Source organism: Microchirus variegatus (genome assembly GCF_963457635.1).
Source record: "Microchirus variegatus genome assembly, chromosome: 2".
In the NCBI taxonomy this organism is placed as follows: Eukaryota; Metazoa; Chordata; class Actinopteri; order Pleuronectiformes; family Soleidae; genus Microchirus; species Microchirus variegatus.
Genome location: NC_139803.1, coordinates 4,458,147 through 4,480,839, shown reverse-complemented (window position 1 = coordinate 4,480,839; position 22,693 = coordinate 4,458,147). Strand labels below are relative to the sequence as shown.

Below are 22,693 nucleotides of genomic sequence, written 5' to 3'. Positions count from 1 at the left end.
TCACTTGTAATTGTAGTTTCTAAAAAGTGATGGATCATTACACAGCACCATCAACATGTAAAAGCTCACATAGAGTGGTCCTGTTGCACATATATGTGAGTTATGGAGGTCTACTTACATACATTAACTTGTTTTTATGCTCAAAAACCTCCTAGCTGCTGTAAACGAGCCGATAGAAATCTCTCCTCACCGACGCTCTCCTCAGCCGCGATATTTCAGACATAAATCTCACACCCAGAAGACAGAGTGGGTTGTGATTGGCCAGTACCTGGAATACGTGACAGCACACCAGCTCTCAGAAGCACAGCTCCCCCCTCTGGAACGGTGGATGCACTGCTACTCATTAACTGTTAAATGTACGCAACCGGATGCAAAAATACGAAGAGTTTGAAAACACTGACGCGTTGTTTTAAATGACATGAAAACATTTATTTGTAGCCTTCAATTCACCAGAGGACCTGAAATAAATTACAGCGAAATTGGCAGCATTGTAAAATGTCAAAATATCAACAAAAAAAACAAAAAAAAACAGTAAGTATATGAATATAAATAAAATAGTGAAGTAAAAGTAAAATAAAAACACATAAAGAAAATAAGAAAATGAAAAGATTCACTCGGTCAGGATGAAGAGGTGAGGATGGGTGCTGGGTCTTGACTTTACACACACACACACACCAAAATAAACAAAAAAAACACACACTCAAGAGTTCATTCAGACTAAATCGATGCATGACTTCATATATATACTGTACACTGGTACTTAAAACATGAGAGTCTAAGACAGCCAGGAGTATCAGGGGTTATCGGGGCTGTCGATATGTGAAGCACTGCTCCTGAATACAGAAATCTCTTTGACCCTTCACGATTTGAATTCCATACACTTTGATTTTTTTTTTACAAACGTTCAATATCTGAGGCCACACACACACACACACACACACACTCACCTGGATTAATTTTCAATCACTTGCTCCCAGAGCCGTTTCTTGCTATATGCGGACTATGCAGCGGCATACGGCCCCACAGCCACCAGGGGGCCCCCACCAAACTGCAAGCTCAGACTCATATTTTATTATATTTTTTTAGAATTAAAAGTACCTGTCTTTATTTGCATGTATCGGATGCATTCATTATGGATATATTTGCAAAGCATGTAAGTGTTTGTCGGGTAATCAGAAAAAGTTAGGAATATCTACTTTGTTTGAAAAGTTTGAAAAAAATGGGGGCCCCCAAATAGTGTCTCCCAAACAGCTAGAAACGGCCCTGCTTCTATCAAAACATGACAAATTTGAGTAGTGTTCTTTTATTTTAAACTGTGTCACGTCTAACAATAATGAAAGAAAAGCATCATGAGGGGACAAATATAAAAAATGCTCCAAAATGACTGGAAAATTTGGGAATTTGGGAACAAAAAAATTCTAAAGATAAATAAATAAATAATGAAGATGAAAACTTGGTGGGAAAAAAAAAATAAATCTTAAAATGTTACCTTTTAACCTCGGCCGCTGTAATTTCCCGGTTGCTGCTGCTTGCTGATGACGGATGAAGTTGACAATCAAATGTCAAGTGCATTAATTTAATGAATAAAAACCTGTAATCGCAGAGATATGTGCCGGCTGTTTTGCAAAAGCTTGAAAAAAGTTGTCAGCCATTAATCACAGTTTTGGACAGCTCCATTAACAGGTAGCATTTACAGCCATCACTCACAGTCACATCGGTGCTTCTTTTTTTTTGTGAGTCGCACTTTTTGGCAAGTGAAACTGAGAGATTCGTCAATGACACAACACCGCGTTCCGCTCTAATGAAACGGAGCGCGACACCGTCGATGCCATTTTCGTTGATGAGATTGATGACACGTCGTTAATATATTATTAATATATTATTGTAATGGATAATTACGTCTACTCGGGTAGACGGGGGCAGCAGGTGAAGGTCAAGGGTGATTATATGGAGGAGGCACATTTTACAGAAACAGCTTTTAGACGTTATAATATAATTAGCTTTCTACCATTCTATCCTCCACATGAGGATTGTGGGGAACAAGAGATAATCCCCCAATGTTTTTGGACTGTGGGAGGGGAATCAGAGTCAGAGAGACCCTCCGATCAATCCGAGATCTGAACGGGTGACCTTCTTTGCTGCGAGGCAACAGTGCTAGCCACATCACCACTGTGTGGTGTTTCTAGACATGAACTCCGGGGGGTCCAGAAATTGTCCGGATTTTGCGGTTCAACTTTGACGTTGAAGTTTTGTTTGCGGGACAGAGATTCTACTGCTGCTTTCTCAGATTATAACATGAAGGTTGAACAGTTGAACCCGAGGAAGGTTTCAGGAGCGACTTCTGCAGACAATCTGTGGATGAAAGTCCATGATCCCCTTCAGACGTGGCATCTGGTGTGGATAGTGCTGAGCATTGCCGTTCACATCTGGAATTAAATGCACCCTCATTCCATTTTTCAGATCTGGATGTCAGGAGGGATGTTAATACCAGGTCTGAACAGGGTCCAAGTGTCAGTTCTTGTCTGATCGCCGTTTTTTAGTGTGTATCTGCGTCATTACCTTGTTTAAGAAAACCCGGTCAACTCCGGGCACTAGTCCGGGCACATCCGGTTGCGTACATTGAACCGCAGAAGAAGAATAACGTCCGTTGTGGAGGTATTTATCACGAGCGACAGTGTCTTCTGACTCCGGGTCAAAGGTCGTCAAAGGGACTGCGGCGGGGAGTCGCGAAGAAGCTGTTTTTAAACACTGTTAAAACAATGTTTTGATAATGAGTTCCAATGGGGGGAGCTGCGCTTCTGAGAGCGGGTGTGCTGAATATGTCACTTCCGGGGTACTGGCCAATCACAAGACACTCTTGTCTTCTGGGTGTGAGAGTTGAGTCTGAAATATCGCGGCTGGGTCAACAGCGTCAGAAAAGACAGATTTCTGTCGGCTCGTTTACAGCAACTAAGAGGTTTTTGACCATAAAAACAAGGTAATGTATGTAAGTAGACCTCCATAACTGACATATATGTGCAACAGGACCAACTCTATGTGAGCTTTAAACAATCGCATCCCGACCGCTTTCCCAAACATCTGAGATGTTCTTAGACTCTCCAGTCATCTTCATGTTCTTCATTCACCTCTGCCCTCTCAGCTCCTCCCTCTGTATATACTGTTTTTCACTCTCGCCCATTCACCGTCTTATCCCATAAGTGTTGTGCATGCGGGTATTAGGCAGTCAACGAGGACCGACGGTTGGCGCGGTGCACACCGACGGCTAACGAAGTTCCATCGCACCTCCGTAGTCCTATTAAAGCGCTGCCCCCTACCTCTACCCACTTCACCCCCCCCCCACCTCTTGCCTCGTTTCTTCCCCGAGGGAGAGAGTTGGCAGGGAGCGATCCGGCTGCTATGGCAACAGCGAGGAACCCTCCCTCTCCCACAGGTCTCCTTAGCAACTGGTAGCTTGGCATCGCAGTAATGAGTGTGCCCCGATGTGCCAGGCTTTGTGTCATGTTGGCATGTTGCGTGCGATGTACGTGTGGGAGACGGTGTGTGTGCAAAGGTGTGTGTGTGTGTGTGTGCGTTTGGAGAGGATTGTGAGATTGTTGGGCGCAATTTGCCAATTTAGGTGAGATGACAAAGAGAGGAGTGCGGAGGCTTGCGTTTGGTGCCGTTCCAAAAAAGGAATTGTGAGGATGGTTTTATTAAAATGTAACTAGAGCTGGCACTTTACTAGACTTTACCAGACTTTTTTTTTTTTTTTTCTTCATCTGTGTGTGTTCTGCAGATGTGTTTCTGTGGATTTTTTTTTTTTCTCCCCCTCCTTCTGCGGTTGCGGTCATTCTTCTCTGTAGTGTGAAATTGAAACAATTAAAAGGGACCATCCCATGAATTTTGCATGCCACGTGCACGGCTGCCTATGAGTTTTGCTGCTCTGCTGGAATTAAATTAGAAATGATCAGAATGATGTTTATTAAAGTGTGATCAGAGGTGAGCGCCGACCTTTCGGAACGTCGGAAAATGAGATTCTCGTTGTTGTACGAAGGAGATTATGTGGAGGCCGAGTGCGAGAAAAGCTCAGGCCCGCATTGATTCCGTTGTTGGCCATCGGTTCTGTTGTGTACAGCAGAGGTAAGGTTTCAATATAATCAACTCCACACTGTGCCTGTTGGCTATTAAATGGAGTGATACACAAATATAGACACACAGGCACTCGCATAAAATGCAGATTGACTTGTACACGCTTTGCACGCACGCATATCTTGTTAACAAAAAAAAAAAAGCCGTAAAAAGCCTCTCCAGAAATGTGTTGGTCTTTAAACGAAAGCATGGCAAGCCCAGTGGAAAATGTTAGTTTGCTCCCTAGACGAGGTGTGAAGTGCGAGCAGGCGGCTGGCCCCACAGGTGGCCCAGCCCAAACACCTGTTGTGTGAATCCTCAGTGGGAGGTTCACGAGTCCTGCCTTACCCTTACAGGTCTCGGGTGGAAAAAAAAAAAAATCCTCCATATTACACTGTGGCACTCGCCTTATTATTTTTGTGGACCTCCTCGTTTTAATGGCGTGGTGCTTTTAGACGCCGATGCCCAGATCGTGTCCCCCACCGGAAACTGGTGCTCAGCTGTCCCTGGCACCAGGAGAGCGGATTTTCCGATCCCCTATCTGGGTCTCAGATGCTCCTCTAATCTGTCCGCGTCTATTATTATCCACCAAAAAACTGCGGCAGCTCTTCTGTAACCCCCACGCCCTGCCACCCTGATGCCAACTCTACCCTCGGCGCCAGGGTGGGCACGCCTGATGAGTCGCAAAAGGCATTGGCTTCAATTAGTGCACAGTCAAGCAGGAATCCCCCACCAACACCATTACACCACCTCTCCACAGCCACTTCCTGTTCTGAGGCCACCACACACTTGCTTTTTTTTTAAGTAAATGGTCGTACAGCAATGTCGGAATAATGGGGTCTAACACTAAGCACCTTTCACAGTGCCTGAATCACTCTACACTCTATTCAAGTACAGTGGTGTCTAAGGGAATGTACCTGTTCAGATCGGTGCTCAAGTGAAAACTCTGTGTCCGTAAAAACACTGACGGCTGTTAACGAGAAGTCCTTGAGAAACCTGCACTCAGCTCGGCTTTTTTTTGCGAAACGATCGCGAACGTAATGAAAGCCTAAACATTTTTTGATTCCCCTTGTAAGGCCGTGCTTATTCTGCGGTAAATTACACATTCTGACAATCCTTTAGAGACCCCACTTATGGACGAAAACCAGGAACGTGTTTCTGCCAGTCAACAAATAATGAGTAATAATTGGCCAAATAAAATAATAATAATAATACTATGTTAGTTATGGAGGTCTACTTACATACATTAACTTGTTTTTATGCTCAAAAACCTCCTAGCTGCTGTAAACGAGCCGATAGAAATCTGTCTATTCTGACGCTGTTTCCCAGCCGCGATATTTCAGACTCAACTCTCGCACCCACAAGACAGAGTGTGTTGTGATTGGCCAGTTCCCCCGGAAGTGACATATTCAACACACCCGCTCCATGGATGTATAATATGCAAACTGCAGAGAGCACCGCCTTCTTCGCTTCCGTTCATTCCTATGAAGCTGCTCACCCAGCGCATAAGCTAAAGAAGTTTTTTGACTTCCGTGTTTATTTCCGGGTTATGGGGCCCATAGAGCATGCGCAGTAGTGTCACTACCATATGAAGATCTATAAAAGCCCGTGTCCACGTCTCGAGGGGTCCTGTGGACACGTTTACTGGCGTGTCTTTTACTATTGCGGTCAATGGGAAAATTGCTTTTTGGGCTTTTATGGGGTTTTCTGTTGCAGTACCCACAGTGGCCACCATGTAAAAATTGTCGTCAAGGCAGAGGTGGCGATGCTCTATCTAGTTCATATAATACATCCATGACCCGCTCTTAGAAGCACAGCTCCCCCCTCTGGAACGGTGGATGCACTGCTACTCATTATCAAAACATAAGACACAGAAGACACTGTCGCTCGTGAAACACCTCCACAAAGGACGTTATTCTTCTTCTGCGGTTCAGTGTACGCAACCGGATGTGCCCGGACTAGTGCCCGGAGCAGGACGATCTGTTGTTCAGGAGAACCGATGTTTACGTAACCGGACCGGGTTTTTTCATAGATCTCGCTGAGCCAGAGATTACAATAAAACACAGCGTTCTCAGCAGTGGCTGAACTGTTTGTTTAGAACCTTCAGGGCTTCTTAAACTAGGTAATGACGCAGATACACACTTAAAAAAACAGCGTTAACTGGAACTTCCGGTCTAGTTCCGCTTTAAATGGCAAAAAAAAAAATAGGTGACAACTTGCTTCAGAGTATAAACCTAACATAACATTTGAAACCAATTGAAACAGTCAAATATCAAACTATCACTAAAAAATGATCAGAACTGAGACCCAGTTAAGGCTGGAGTGAAAGTTCTGTCTGTAACACTGACGGCTATTTAATGAAAAGTCCTTGAGATACCCCCGCGCTCAGCTCAGCTTTTTGTGAAACGGTCGCGAAAGTAATGACAATTTTTTTGGATTCTCCTTGTAGGCGGCATTTATTCTGCAGTAAATTCGCAAAATTCTGCCAGTCCTCAGAGACCCCACAGTGATACACACAGATTGATGTAATTCCTAATCCCAGGTTTATGCTTCCCCCCCCCATTGACGATTGTACTGCAGCTTGCATGCCAATGCGGTCGCGACCGGTGTTGTGGAGGCGACGATGACATGTGGCAGAGAAAGTAACTGTTTCTCACCTCCTAATAAACGAGAGACTCCTTTTTAATCTTTGCAATTTGATTGTATTCCAAAAAACGGGCCCGTCTGCCCATCTGTCTCTACTAAAGAAGTCTCTTAAAGGGATTTTAATCATCTGACTCTGGGCCTCACAGGCAAATAGCTACATCTCTCTCTCTTCCCCCCCCCCCCCTCCTTCTTTTTCCACACACAAACAGTTTTCATTTTCTCTCTTGTACTTACTCTCATACTCTCACTTGTCTTCCCCACCCACCCCCTCCCCTCCCTGATACACCGTATCGCTTCAGCTCCATTGTGCCGTATCTGTGCAGCCATTAGGCTCTTCAGTCCCTCTTCAAACCCCCCCCCCACTCAGACACATTAAATTCCCCCAACCCCATCCCGATTAATCCACACGGCTCTAAATTCTTTATTTCCCTTCAAAGGGACAACGCGAGCCGTGACATCAATCACGGAAAGCGAATATTTAGTCGGCGCTAATTTCCACCAATAGCCTGGAGACAGGCTTAGCTGACAAAACTCATTCCTGTGCTGAACAAAACTGCTTGTGTTGAAATCCCCCCCCCCCACCCGATCCCTCCTGCCTTCTGCACAGGCAAATACAGCATCACAATAAACATAGTTAGCACTTCTGCTACTCCCCCTCGATTTAGGCTTATCAAATGAATGTGCGCCGTAGAGGGGGGGGGGGGGGGGGGGGATACCCTTTGACAATACATAATGGCTCCATTCTGCATGAAACGGTTTGGTAATACCAGTCGAGTGTGGCAAACGGCTTCCACCCGGTTGCCACTACAAGAGCAGCTGCTGTGTTCTTAACCGGGGCGAGCGCACCCACTCTGCCTCACCCTCGCGGTTATTTGAATCGGGTGAGCGGTTCCCAGACCCTCACTCAGAGTCCCCGAGTTCCTCTCTCAGATCGATTTGAATGAGTGCACATTTAGTAGCCACAAGATGGGACCTATAAACTATCTGACCTGCTTCCATGCCCTTGTGTGTGTGTGTGTGTGCATGTGAAATACTCTGAGTGGGTTCTGATGGGGGCGGGGGATGGGGCAAGTGGGGGGCATTTTGAGGGCACCCCTTTGTGTGGCTTGAAGGGGCCCCTTGCAATACCTTCATGTTCCCACCCTCAGCTCCTCCACCACCTGCTGTATCCTCCAGCTGCTACCGTGTCAGTCAGATGGGGTCATCCCAGATAAATTAGATTCAGTTTAGATTTAAACTGAATTAGATAGATTCAGTTCTAGGTATTCCCATTATCATCTTCTCACTTTTTCCGAGCTCTGCTCTGAGCTCGATTCATGTCTTGCTGCAAGTGTGAGGGCATATGCATCAGACGTGATGCTGCCACAGAGGTTGATAATTTTCTGATAAATGTAATTCACCTCCAAATTTTGTGTGAATGTTCATGGGAACAAACAGCAGAGTACATTTGTCTTTATGAGCAGCTCTATAGACCTGAAGAGATGATCACACGGTTCCTGAGATTCATTGTTATGGTGTAATTATTGAAGGAGTCGCACTTTCCACATCTACCCACATAACCCAGAATCAATGTTATATTTATATCAGAAGTCAGCTCTATTGGCAGGCACCATTTTTGACCACCATGTTTTACAAAAGCCCACAATGGACAAATTATACATTGAAGTTTTGAAGTTTGGAAAAGGAAGCTGCGACACAACTCACCAATACACACTGCACCTATAATGTTATTCACTAGGTGTGTGAGGTGTGACAATGAAACTCAAATATGTGAATAAAAGAAGTTTACATGGTTATTCCAATGTAACTAGGACATACATTGGCAGATGTTCACTGCCCATTGGTTCGGAGCATATGAACGCAGAGGTTCACATATAAACGTAGCTTTATTTTAGGTTAGCTATGAAGGAAAAGCTCCGTTACGACTTTCAGTTTCACCATCATAATAGAAATCACTGCCACTACATTTGACCATTGTTGTTTTCTCATTAGAACTACTTTGTGACTAAGGCGATAATCATAATCACTCCCATTGTACCCAATATGTTCATATTAAGTTATGTTAAAGCGGACCTAGACCGGAAGTTCCAATTAACGCTGTCTTTTTAGTGCGTATCTGCGTCATTTACCTTGTTAACGAAGCCCTGAAGGTTCTAAACAAACAGTTCACCCACTGCTGAGAACGTTGTGTTTTATTGTAATCTCGAGCTCAGCGAGGGCACTCCGGGCACTAGTCCGGGCACATCCGGTTGCGTACATTGAACCGCAGAAGAAGAATAACGTCCGTTGTGGAGGTGTTTCACGAGCGACAGTGTCTTCTGACTCTGGGTCAAAGGTCGTCAAAGGGACTGCGGCGGGGAGTCGTGAAGAAGCTATTTTTAAACACTGTTAAAACAATGTTTTGATAATGAGTAGCAGTGCATCCCCCGTTCCAGAGGGGGGAGCTGTGCTTCTGAGAGCGGGTGTGCTGAATATGTCACTTCCGGGTACTGGCCAATCACAACACACTCTGTCTTCTGGGTGAGAGCGTTGAGTCTGAAATATCGCGGATGGGCAACATCGTCAGAAAAGAGGATTTCTATCGGCTCGTTTACGGCAACTAGGAGGTTTTTGAGCATAAAAACAAGTTAATGTATGTAAGTAGACCTCCATAACTAACATATATGTGCAACAGGACCACTCTATGTGACCTTTAAGGATTAAACAAAGCAAACGATCCAATGACTCGAGTCAGTTATAAATCAGAAATAAATATGCACTTGGATAAACATTATCAAAAACACAAGTTAGTGAGAAAATGTCATTCTTCCAAAGCTGAAGGTCTGTCATCATGAGGCCTTGTTGCCTCTGTTTTTGAACCTGGATCTCGCTGCGAGAGCAATCGGTTGTCTGACCTCAGAAGTTTTCATGGTCTTTTGGTATCGATGCGTGTTTATCCGCAGCTGAAACACTCGTCTGGACACACATCATCGTTTTTCTGATAAAAATGCAGTATTATTATGACCGTAGCCACAGTCCCAACACTGTCTCTGACTCTCCCGGATAAGGAACCAGGGGGGAAGTGCTCTTTGTGCTCCCAGCCTGTAGCAGTCGGACTGCGTAGAGCAAACAGTTGAATATTGCATGTCGAGCACTGACATTGGCCTCATAATGCAGGTGGATCGTGGATTCAGCCGGACCTTGATGTGTGCTAAGCTTCAGCGCTGATAGCCATTAACTTTATTGATTCCCAGCACTGAGTAGGCCTCTCCAGTCGCTGAATCAAAGTGAGTTTGCATGAAAAAAAAAACGGGGGGGCAGAGAGTCGAGCAATTGATTTCGTAAGATTTCCAAGAGCCAAATTAATCATACCTAAAGAGGTTACTATGGATGAAAATCCATAGTAACCTGTTTCTGCAAATAATGAGCAATAATTGGCCAACTCAAATAATAATAATACAAAGTTAGTAAAACTTTGGATGAGGATGTAAAGTTACCAGCAGGCTCGTATGGTGAGAGGAGACTGCTGATGTAATTTGAGGAAAGTTTGAGGCTCCTCATTTTCCCGTGTTTTCATTACAGATCAAGACGCTCACATTTGCCTGAATACTCCATACATTTTTTGCTATTGTTATCATCAAAGATATCAAAAACTCCGCAAAAACAGTGGTTTAAAACCACCCTGAATCTGCACCAAACAACATCTATTTATTTCTCCCTTAGGCCAAATGTCCTCCCTGCATAGGTCTAGACCTCATTTTGTCTAAATTGCATCCAACATCCTGCCATTACGTCTATCAACACTATAGTACGCATTTTCTTTTAATTTCAACACTATTTATTTTAAATTTTCAAAGACTTTTGATATGGTAAAGAAATGGTCGCCTGTACCATAAATAAAATGAGTACTTGCTGTCGGAAGAATGAAGATACAGTATATTGGTTCCGTCCTTTCATTTTTAAACACTAGGTTTTCTCTATCAACTTTCCTCACTTTCGGGGCGAACCACATCTTCTCATTCCCACGTCTCTCTCTTCCAGTAATCGAGCGATTTGATTGGCTCGTTTCAGGAACACGGATGATTGTCGTATTAACCAGAGTAGCCTAACGCTAACCCTAATGCTAACGCTAACCATCGGGAGAAAAAGAATCAATGTAAAACAAAAGATTATTTCACTCACTTTGTGCATAAATGTGGTAAATACACTCAATATTGCTCAAAACACAATTTTTATTTTGAAAAAGTTAATTAATAACACTTTTTAATATAGCAGAATCTGACCACACATTTTAGTTAATTTTATTGTTTAAAGGCGCCATATGTATATATGCAGCTGTATATCCAGATTTTTATTATTATTTATAAGCCATATCGCCCAGCCTCAGTCCGTGTTATTTTTGAGAGTCTCCTGATCTGAAGGAAACGTGCCTCTTGTCAAGGCTGCATTTGCTTCCATCTGTTTGGTTTCAGCGCTGCCTTCTTGTTCCTTCCTTAGGTCAAAACCCTCTTACTCTTCAGTGCACCTGTGCGTTTAAGGACAAGAGTGTCAACATTGTCAGATTTGTGTGCAAAGAGCCTATAAGCCTTTAATCTGAGCACAGATAGACCTATATGCCGTGGCTTGGTATCTATTGTCTAAATATCTAATTCAGCTCTCGGGATTTCAGGCCAAAGCCGCTTGTTCTTTTCACCTTAATTGGCTTTCACTTCGTCATAAAACTATTATCCTGAAGAAATGTTTTTACTTTATCACCACGTCATCCTTGCCTTAACTGGAACAGGTCTCTCTTGTAAATGAGACCCTGGGTCTCAATGAGATTTTTACCTGTTTAAATAAAGGTTAATTAAAAAAAAACAGACAAATGTGGAAAACAAAACATGTCGCATCACTACTTTTGACTCTCTCTTTTCTTTTCGGTATTGTGGGACCAGGCAGTGCATGCATCTCTCAACACAAGCCCAGTCACGGCTTCATTCATTATTTAGAGCCCTCTCTGCTCGGCCCCATTGTATTAAAGAGTATGATTTGAATAGGAAGTAGCTTCCTGGACGCGGGGCGTGTGATGTGTGTGTTCCTCTGTCACTGTATGTTTCTGCAGGCTTCATCTGTCTGCCTTGGCGAGCCGGGGGCGGGGGGGGGGGGGGGGGGGCTGAAAGAGAATTTCCATTTTATGAATATTTAAAACATAATAAAGTTTTCAATTTTTATTCCATTCAAGCCCTTGAGGGGTGAAAATGTGGCAAAGGCAACCACCTAAAGGACAGCAAAGCAGACAGAAGGGAAGGTAGTCGATTGGATGGGCGTATCAAAAAAAATTATCAAAATATACAATTATTACAATTTATACATAGTTTGACACTAAGGATGTTTGAGCGTCCTTATTTCCCACAACTCAAACTCCCCCGTATGTGGATTACTATTGGATCATAGCATATCCGGGCGGCCCACTGTGTCCGTGGTGACCTGGCATGGCTCTCTGTGAGACGCCCAGCTGGGAGTGCCCCTGAATCAACTCAGGATTAGCCCAGGATTGTCTGGGATTACTCCGGGATGGAGGAGGGGGGGGGGGGGGGGGGATTAGCAGCAACTGCCTGTTTCAGGGGCGTGAGGGCCATAGACCGAGGGCCAAATTGCCCCTTGCTGACTCAGGCCTCAGACCTCGGGGGGAACAGGAGGCGGACACACCCGCGGTGGAAACCACCTGCGCGAGCTATTCTTAGGCGCAAAAAAATAAACAAACAGGACGGAAGGTGTCGGAAAACTACACGACAGGAAGCCAGACGCTAGTGATGATGATGATGATGATGATAATGACGAATCCGAAATCTCTCCAAATCTCTGCGGCAAGCAGGTGGATTCATCAGATAAAGAGGGTTTGGGGGATGATGACAAATCCCTCCAAGTTCAGTGAGGGCTGCTCATACGGGCGGATAAATCACGATTTGAAGCAGACGGGTCACGCAGAGTTACAACGCCAAAGTGCTTCAGCCCCCCGTTTACACCTGACGGCTTGCGTATGTTTTAATTCGGGCATCATGAATCACACAAGTTGACGGGGATGATTTTGGAGCAGCGTGATTAGGTGGATGATCCTTGGTGGAGTGAGACGGGGGGAGTTGGCGCGGCACGTAGAGGAGCCGTCAGAGGCAGGGAGCAGGCGTTCCCCCCTGCGGACCTGCACTGCTGAGATGAAAGGCTGTTTAGTGTTGGAGCAGCAGCATCAAACAACCACCTCATCCTTTCTCCCATCCCATCCCCCCCTCTCTCCCTCTCCCCACAGTGTAATACACTTCTGCAGGGTTTACCTGGTCGCCATGGTTACCCAACCGCTGATGGCGTCACAGTGAGATAACCCCCAAAAGGAGGCACTCGCAGATCACCTGAATTCAGTTCGCCCTTCCCCCGTTTGTCGGTCTCAGCCCGCAATTTGATTTATTTGCGTCCCCCCGCCGCGCGATTCAGCGCGAATACAAACGGCGGACGCGTGAGTGCCCTGCAATCAGAGACGATCTATTGTACCGGTGTATTCCTTAACCACGGGGAGCTCCTTTAGATTTCCCCCTGCCCGAACGTCAAAATGCCCCACACACACACAAAACAAACATTAGAATTTCAATGACAGATTGTTGCACACCGGGAGCCATCGAGCGTTCGGCAAGTCTTAAGATATGATTATTAAAAAAAAAACTCCGATATCCTACGAATGACTTATACACGCTGGTGTTGAGGATAATGGGAAAGTAATTGGTGACACATCGTATAATTGAAGGCGTAGAGACTGGAAGCCGAAGTGGAAAATTGCTCTCGTGTGCAAAGAATCTAGACGAAGTCAAAAATGTGTAGCAGACAGTGACAGTGAGAGGAAGAGAGAGAGGGGAGAGAGAGAAGGTAGATGTTGGAGGGTGGGATTCATCCATTAGCCTTCCTCGCTCCTGGCGCAATCTTGCGACACACACACACCGTTCAAGCTACGAGAGCCAGACTGGCACTGACTTCAAACATGCAGTCCACTCAACCACAGCAGCGAACATCAGCCGGTGCTGAAAGGAGAGAAGGAGCGAAAGGACGGACAGATGGATGGATGGATGGAAATGAAAGTGAGCAGCAGTGAGGAGCGTACATGAGGACCGTCTCCGATCGCTTTAGTTTGGCTCGGACTCCTTAGATTTACACCTTCATCGCTTAGTCCTTTTCACCTTTAGGGTGAATTCCAATTCCTTGCTTAACCCTCAATCTCAAAAAAAGTGCTGTCCCGATTCTCAGAACAATTAAGTTGAGGGCCAAGTTTAAGCCCTCAATATTGAGATTTTCCGAGACCCATCCTTGGGAGCAAGGGCTACCCAGAATGCATTGCGTGTTTTGCCATAACAAAGATGGCGCCGAAAGCAGCGAAACGAGTGCGCTACAAATGAAGTGTTTTCTTTGTTAATAGAGATATAAAAATGATGAAAACCATTGTATTATCTTAGTTTAGGCCAATATTATGGATTACTGACGTCATTGTTGCGTAACGTTTATTTTTTTATTTTACGATCTTTTGTCAATAGTCGGCCGGTGCGGACAATCGATGGTTTGCTGTGGTTTACTTTTCAATAAGTCGTGGTGTGTGGTAACTGTCAGCTGAATATTTGTATGAGTATCATCTTATAACTAACTGACAACCTAATAACTTGACTGACAAACGGATCGTAATAAATAATCCTGACGTAAATGTGTTCTTCTTCTTCTTCTTCTTTTTTGGAGTTGACAGACTGGACGCAGCTTTGGCGTTATTCTGCCCCCTACAGTCTGAAGACGTATCTGCATTTAAGGGGTGTCCCATTTCTAAGGGTTATATATGGATTTCATAAAGGGCTGAATATTCCATTTCTATCCAGCTTCACATTTGTTTGTCCAATAATAGGAAGCGAAGCATTGTCATAATTTGGCCAAATATATTTCCATTATATGTATGTGCCCTATATTATTTTTATATCTGTGCTGATATTTTTTTTTGTCTCACAAACTTTCCCATGTAATATTTCACATGTGCAGATTCCATTGATTCACACTGTTCATGTCATCGACCAGTTTATTCATAAATCCTGTCGTCTCTCCACAGAACTCCATCCGGCACAACCTGTCCCTCCACACACGCTTCATCCGAGTGCAGAATGAGGGGACCGGCAAGAGTTCCTGGTGGATGTTGAACCCAGACGGAGGGAAGATGGGCAAGTCCCCACGCCGGCGAGCAGTCTCCATGGACAACAGCACCAAATACTCGAAAAGCAAAGGCCGCGTTAGAGGCAAGAGGGTCGGCCGTCCTGGAATAGGAGCGGCATCTGCTGCGGCGGGGCTCCAGGGCTCTCCTGACCATGGCAGCTCACCACCGAAAGGCCTCCCGGGAGTCGGAGGTGCAACAGGGACAGATGGCGAGTTTGATGCCTGGACAGACCTCCATTCCAGGGCTAGTTCTTCAGCCTCCACCCTGAGTGGGCGTCTGTCACCGATCCTCGCAGAAGAAGAACCTGAGGAACCAGAGGAGGGCGGCCTGTCCAGTTCCACGTCCCCCCACCTGTATCAATCACCGACCAGTGCCCGCTCTCCATCCATGGGGACAGGAAATCGCTGTCCTCCCCTCGAGCAGCTGCCTCAGCTGGCTAGCCTGACAGGTGCTATCAGTCTGGATGAGCAGTTGATGGAGGAAAGTTACCATCATCATCACCCACAGCAGCAGCAGCAGCATCCGGCTGTCGGCAGACACAAGCACCAAACCCCTGTTTACCACTACAGCTCTGGAGTGAAGGGGCAGAACGCTTACGGTGCCGGCGTTTATGGAACGTCAGGCGTGGGGATGCTGCACCACCACTCACCCATGCAGACCATTCAGGAGAACAAGCCAGCCAGTTTCTCTGGAACCATGCGGGCGTACTCCAGCACCAATGCCCTGCAGAGTCTGCTGACAGGGGTTCCAGCTGGGCAGCAATACTGCTCCAAGGACATGATGCTGGGACAGGAGAGGGAAAGCCATCCCATGATCGGTCAATCTAGTAACGGAGTAGGCTCAAACCATCACAGCCACCACCCCGGCCACCACAATGGCCACAGCCACAGCAGACCTATTAGTCACAACTCAGCTCATAGCCATAATAGAACTCACAGCCATACGCCCGGTCATAATCACAACAGTGTAACCAACCGCAACCACAGCTCACCTCACAGCCTCGCTCACAACAGTCACAACCTCAACCAAAGCCATAGCCACACACCCCTGCGTGCAGTGGCCCTGGCCCCACGCGGCGGCAACAACAATCAACTGCAGACCTACAACCACAAAGCTCCCTATTTGTACAGTCCACCGTCACACGCCCACCTCCCTGCTTCCACCACCCTCCCCCCGAACCCAGCAGGTATGCTTGGCATGCCCCAGGACTCCTGCCACGTCGCCACCGCACCACACGCGCACCCTCGCCACAGCCATTTTCCTGATCCGCAGCACCATGGCGTGACGAACGGACCTTACCACCATGGCCAAGTGCTGGGTAACGGTAGCATTGGTAGCAACAACCACAGCTATCACCAAGCTCACACCCATGAGAGACTACCGGCCGACTTGGACATTGACATGTTCCATGGTAGCTTGGAATGCGATGTGGAGTCCATCCTCCTCCATGACATTATGGACTCTGGGGAGGAGATGGACTTTAACTTTGACTGCTCGTTAGCCCAGGGTGTGGGCATTGGAATGGGTATGGGCATGGGTGTGACCATGGGCATGGGGATGGGAATGAGCAGCATGGCCAGTCCGCAACAAGTCCACAGCAACCAGAGCTGGGTTCCTGGCTGAAATCCGGGGCAACAAAGACATCCAACCCCACCCAGGAAGCACTGTGCTCAACTTTGACACTCCTGACTTGACACAGAGACTAATGTATGACCAACACCACCATCTCTTTTTGTTGTCTTGACAGTTCGTCTGTAAACCCCTCCCCCCTCTCCTCTTTTTACCCCCCTCCCCTCCGAGAGAGATCTATTTCATGTCACGTTAGGTTTTTTTTTTCCTTGTACTAGCTATACTGTGATGACAATCTTTCAGCTGTGATTGCCCGACATCACTTCTCATCTACCATGAGAACTGAACTCTCAATGCACTTTATTTGCAAGTGGGTCACATCTCACAGTGCAACACGTTTCGCAGAGCAGCTCAGGCAGAGCCCGACATGTTTTTGTGAGGTGGCTGCAGGACTTTATTTGATCGCGACAAATGTGAAAGAAAAAAGAAAAAAAAGAAAAAGATCTTGGCATTGAATTAACATTTGACTCCTTTATTCTGTCATTGTCGGTCGTGAGGACAATTTTTTAGTTCAAAACCATTACCTTGTCCACTCATCTCACCTTATGGATTTACTAATACGGACTTATATACTGTTGGCAAATGTATTTATTATGTTTTTATTATTATTTGGTTGTATTAGGTACTGACATATTGTCAGCACTGACTGCATTGTGCAGTACGCCCCCCCCCCCCCCCCCCCCCCCCCCCGTGCTAGGAAGCAGCATGAGACACAGACGTTTGCTCTCACTGATGGCTGCCAAAAGGAAAAACTGATTTTAGTCACATAAAAAAGGCACATCTAATCATATCTGTAGCCAGCTTAAGTCTACACTATCTTAAGAACGCGTTTGTCACATTTTCTTGCTGCAAATTAAAGGTGCATTATGTAATAAATCTAAAGCAACTGGCCATGAAATCCTCCTAATATGTCACAGAGACTCAGGAATAATGTTCATATAACAAACTGAACTCACCAACAACAACAGTACAGACAAAATATTTGCATTATTATTTTTTATTTTTTTTGCAGACTGCAAATCATGTTTATGTTTTGAAATCATGTTTTGGCGTCATGTGGCGCCACCTACCGCCGTCTACCAAGCATTGCAGTCAGCAGAGTCTCGGCTACCGAGCAACCACGGGTTGCCAGTTACGTCAGAAAACGAAACCTAAAAGACCTCGGTATTTTTTTCGAATTTGAATGTAGTAACCGTTTTTGGCCACATTCTTACATATGGCGCCTTTAAGTTTGTAAACTGCTCACTCTCTTGCACCAAATTCCATAGAGAAAATCATTAGTCCCCCAGACCCCCCCTGTATTTCGCACAGTGACCACCAACGTTAACCCAACATACAACCAATCACTTTAACCCAAATTCATCAATGGGATAAGAGTATTTATTTGTCTAAAATCTGTTTGCCCGTTAAATTATACCAGTCGCATAATAATCAGCTCCAATTTATTATATTACATCTGCAATCTTGTAATTTACAGCTCGGGGGCGGGTGTTCAGTCCTTGGCACTTTGACTTTTCTTTTGGACGTAACATTTTGTTAATGACCTTTTGCCATCGGTTAGAGGATATTGTCACTACATCATTAAACAGGTTCTATCATTACCGGCAAGCATGCAATTTAGTGAATTAAAATGTCATATCACCTTGTCTCACCTGTTCCTCTAGTGCCAGTTCATTCCTCACTCTCTCACTCTCTCTCTCTCTCTCTCTCTCTCTGCCTGCCAGTGGAGACAAAGTGGCCATTTCTCACAACCGAGCCATTAATGCGCTTTGATTGAAATTCAGCATCTTGCTTTTAATCTCCAAAGTGATGTGGCGAGCGACGCGTCATTATCGAGAAATCCACCGCGCCCGTCCTCCCATCTCTCACCTCCGGGGCCGTCCCAGCCGCCACTCTCCTCTACCGACTTAATGTGCCGAGAATAAAAAAAAAAAGCGAACTGACAGAACTGTGATTAATGCCGAGTCGCTCTGCTTGCCGTCCTGCTTCTGAAGGGGCCAATGTCAGTGGCCGACTCACCTGGGTACAAAAAAGAAAACAAGGACAGAACAAAAGTCTATTGTCGCAGCGGGATCAGTCGTCAGCCTCAGTTTCAGTGCTCAGTTTCAGGCGTGTGTGTTAAAAACACGCGGTGTGTCCGTGTTGAAGATCATCTTCCGTATATATATCTCCTTTGTGTTGCCATGATTTCTGTGCTTTTGCCCCCGAGCTTCAAATTCTCAAAAAAAAAAAGAGGGAGATTAAAACAATCAGCCAATCTTAACGGCAAGAGTCGATGTCAAACAGGGTGGTGGTGTCGCACCCCATCCCCCCCCCCCCCCCGCAGCCATTCACATCCGCAATTTTTGTGTCGTCTTGTAATTGTTGTCGTATTGTTAAAAAATTCCGAGGACCAAACAAAGAAACATAGCGAAATTTCGGCAGTGCAAGTGTGACCTTCTGTGCTCCTTCTTTTTCAATACCGTGCCCGTGCCCGTGCCCCCCCCCCCCCGAGCACACTCACGAACGCACATAATCGTCTGTGCGTTTGCGAGTGGGGGGGGGGGGGGTCTGAAGATTGCGTCTCACTGGCCTTGAGAGGGAGAGAGATAGAAAAAGAAAGAGGACGTACCTTTTTTTCCCTCCTCTATAGTTCCCTCCAGCAGAATCTCTGCGTCTGGTCTGTACTGAGTACAGATCACAGTATGGTCGCGGGGGAGTTATTGTTCCAGCCAAAGGTCAAGTGTGGCACAGACTATCAGACCCATTACCCGTTGAGGTAAATACTTATTTTTCAGGGCTTTTTTTTTTTTGCCACACTGGTTCCAGTTAACATGTGGAATTTTCTCATAAAAGCAGTTATGTCACAACCTCTGCTACATAGGTCATTTAACAATGCCCTGCTATTGGAGAGAGAGTTATATATGATGTCTAATTTTCCTATATTTATTTATGAAAGAGATTTTTGGTCTTTGTCACTCCTTAATGTGATTGCTGTTTCAAGTCGACCCCCTATCCCTTACTTGTTTTTTTTGTTAAGATTTTGCCCCCCCAAACCTTTTACTGACTTTTATTTTGTACAAAATCTATATATTAAGAATATTGTATAATAGTTTTTAAAAAATCTCCAAAAAAGAATATCGGTTTTGTTGTCTATTTCTTTTTTTAAGAGAATGTATCTCATCATCTGGTGACTGTTAAATAAATGAAATCAAAAACTCCACCGACTCCACCGTCATTATGTGCAGGACAATGACCGACGAATATTAATGATTCCTATTTTTCTTTGATTCTTAATGAATACACAACAAAGTGACCTTTTTTCTGGAGTGGATTTTGCCTGAGCAAACCCGGGGCTTCTCTCATGGCGCTCGCACACAATAGCGGATGAGATGAATGAATGTACGCGGCCCGTTAATTAATTTCTCTATTGTGTGGTTTGTTTCGTTTCAAAAGTCCTTTCACACATCGGGGCAGGCAAACCCCCGCAGTTGTGTGACACCAAGTTGCTGTGTGGGAAGCAAAAAAAGGAGTGGGCTGTATGAATTTTTTTTTTTTTTTTTTTTTTTAAGACGAAGGAATAAGAAGGGATGGAAACGGACCTTCACATATGTCGGGGAAGCATCACTTGTGCAACAGACTGCGTGAGGAAGAGAGAGAGCGAAATGGAGTGAGAGTGAGATCCGGAGAGATTTTTGATAGACAGACAATGAAAGGGAGCTACAACCAGACAGCCAGACACAGTTGGCAGGATTGGAGAAAATAGGTGTGTACACACACACACACACACACACACACAGACACACACATACATATATGTGTGTGTCAGTCATAAGGCTTGTTATGGCTCATGAAGCAGTATAGGTTGGCCACAGCTGTCCCGGGTCCCATTGGAGGCGTTTTCACAGGAGGAGTGTGCAGCACTACGGCGCCATACTGCCAGGCCCCAGGGGAGCCTCCGCCTTTACACTCATGTGCACACATACACATGCACATGCACATGCACATGCACATGCACATGCACATGCACACCCACCCACACACACATACATTTGAAAATACCACAGATTCACACGTTTTGCACAAAAGAAGCACACGCTGCGCAGTTATGAAACTGTGTGTGCTCTCGACACGCTCAGGCTCAAACAGGCATTTCTCACTGAGATGTACACTTTTAATTGACTCCACTTTGACAACTCGTCTCGGCGGAGAGTGATGAGTGCCAGGCAGGGTGTCTTTAAATCTAAAACATGCTCGACACACTAACGTCCTTTGCGGGGAGGACGTTAGTGCTGTTGCTTTTCCAAAAAATCAAGTTTGAACGAATATTACGTTACACGTTACGCCTTCAAAGATGTTCTCCACCGTCGCCTGCACACACTTAAAGCTCACATAGAGTGGTCCTGTTGCACATATATGTTAGTTATGGAGGTCTACTTACAAACATTAACTTGTTTTTATGCTCGAAAACCTCCTAGTTGCTGTAAACGAGCCGATAGAAATCTGTCTTTTCTGACGCTGTTTCCCAGCCGCGAGATTTCCGACTCTACTCTCTCACCCAGAATCTATTGTAATCTCCGGTCCGGTTACGTAACCATCGGTTCTCCCCGGAACAGCAGATCCTCCTGCTCCGGGCACTAGTCCGGGCACATCCGGTTGCGTACATTGAACCGCAGAAGAAGAATAACGTCCGTTGTGGAGGTGTTTCACGAGCGACAGTGTCTTCTGACTCTGGGTCTGACTCCGGGTCAAAGGTCGTCAAAGGGACTGCGGCGGGGAGTCGTGAAGAAGCTATTTTTAAACATTGTTAAAACAATGTTTTGATAATGAGTAGCAGTGCATCCACCGTTCCAGAGGGGGGAGCTGTGCTTCTGAGAGCTGGTGTGCTAAATATGTCACTTCCGGGTACTGGCCAATCACAACACACTCTGTCTTCTGGGTGAGAGCGTTGAGTCTGAAATATCGCGGATGGGCAACATCGTCAGAAAAGAGGATTTCTATCGGCTCGTTTACGGCAACTAGGAGGTTTTTGAGCATAAAAACAAGTTAATGTATGTTAGTAGACCTCCATAACTAACATATATGTGCAACAGGACCACTCTATGTGAGCTTTAACATGGTAAACAACCTCCTCAGTGTTGAACTGAGGCACAGTGTTGCTGTTAGGGGAACTCCTCGGCAGTTGTGGGTCTCCTGCAAAAGTAAAAGCGTGTTAAAGACCGTCCTCATCCTCAACTGTTAGTTACACACTTGTCAGTGTAATTTATTCTGGTGGCTACATTTAGCTTTAAAGCTCTATAACTTAAACCACATCAGTCACGATGGTTTGAGATTTCCCCATACTGTCGTTAAAAAACAAACTGTAACGGCATCAGCGAAACGTTAATAATTTGAATTTGGCTTCCGTCCAGTGATTGTCTCTGTATTAAAGCACCCGTCAATCAGTCCAGAGATAATTTTTCATCATGTGTTTTTGGTTGTGAAGACAGACACTCTTCACATCGCTTAATTATTGTATATAAAAATAAATTAGCATAGCTCATAAACCTCCTCCTAAACCATATCCCACACAACTTAACTGTGCATTTTCAATTAAAGTTTATTACGTATTTTCTGAGACAAAATTACACACTCGCAGAGATCACATGCATATCCTCCTCAAACAGTTCTGAGTGTGTCGTTTTAGTCGGGCTTCCTTCTTTGTTCAGAACACCAGGTGATGAGATGATGATGATGCCGAATGAGACTCTAAAGAGATTCTGTTACAAGTCAAGTGTCTACTCCAGGCGCCAAAATCCCAAAAAGCTCTAACTCTCCCTGAGCAAAACCACACTCCTCCTCCTATACATCATCACCCATGCCCTTGGTTTGCCATTCAACCTTCAGTCTCCCCTAGGGAGCACATTAAAGGACAACTACCAGGACCTGTCCAGGATCCAGGAAATGCCTAACCTTAACATCCACTTCATGGTCAACCGACGATCCATCCGAAGCAGGCAACGCTCAGATAAAATCTACAGGCTTCCTTTCGTAAACTTAATTGTAGGGCATTGTAAACCCCAGTTACAGAGTATGTGAACACAGACTTATAGTAAACATATTTGCTGTGTTAAAGTGTCTAATACGCTTACGCTGCGTTCCAGAGAA

General features: G+C 45.3%; 1 protein-coding gene across 1 annotated transcript in view; it reads left to right on the top strand.

Moving 5' to 3' along the window:
- The window catches only part of LOC310944121 (forkhead box protein O6-like), a gene marked incomplete at both ends in the record, with an annotated part of 45,773 nt that extends 29,212 nt beyond the window's left edge, over window positions 1–16,561 (top strand). The window contains one exon of the mRNA XM_083909813.1: window positions 14,837–16,561. Within this exon, the coding sequence (XP_083765939.1) occupies window positions 14,837–16,561 (1,725 nt within the window). The remainder of the gene's footprint in view (window positions 1–14,836) is intronic.
- Window positions 16,562–22,693: the final 6,132 nt, after the last annotated feature.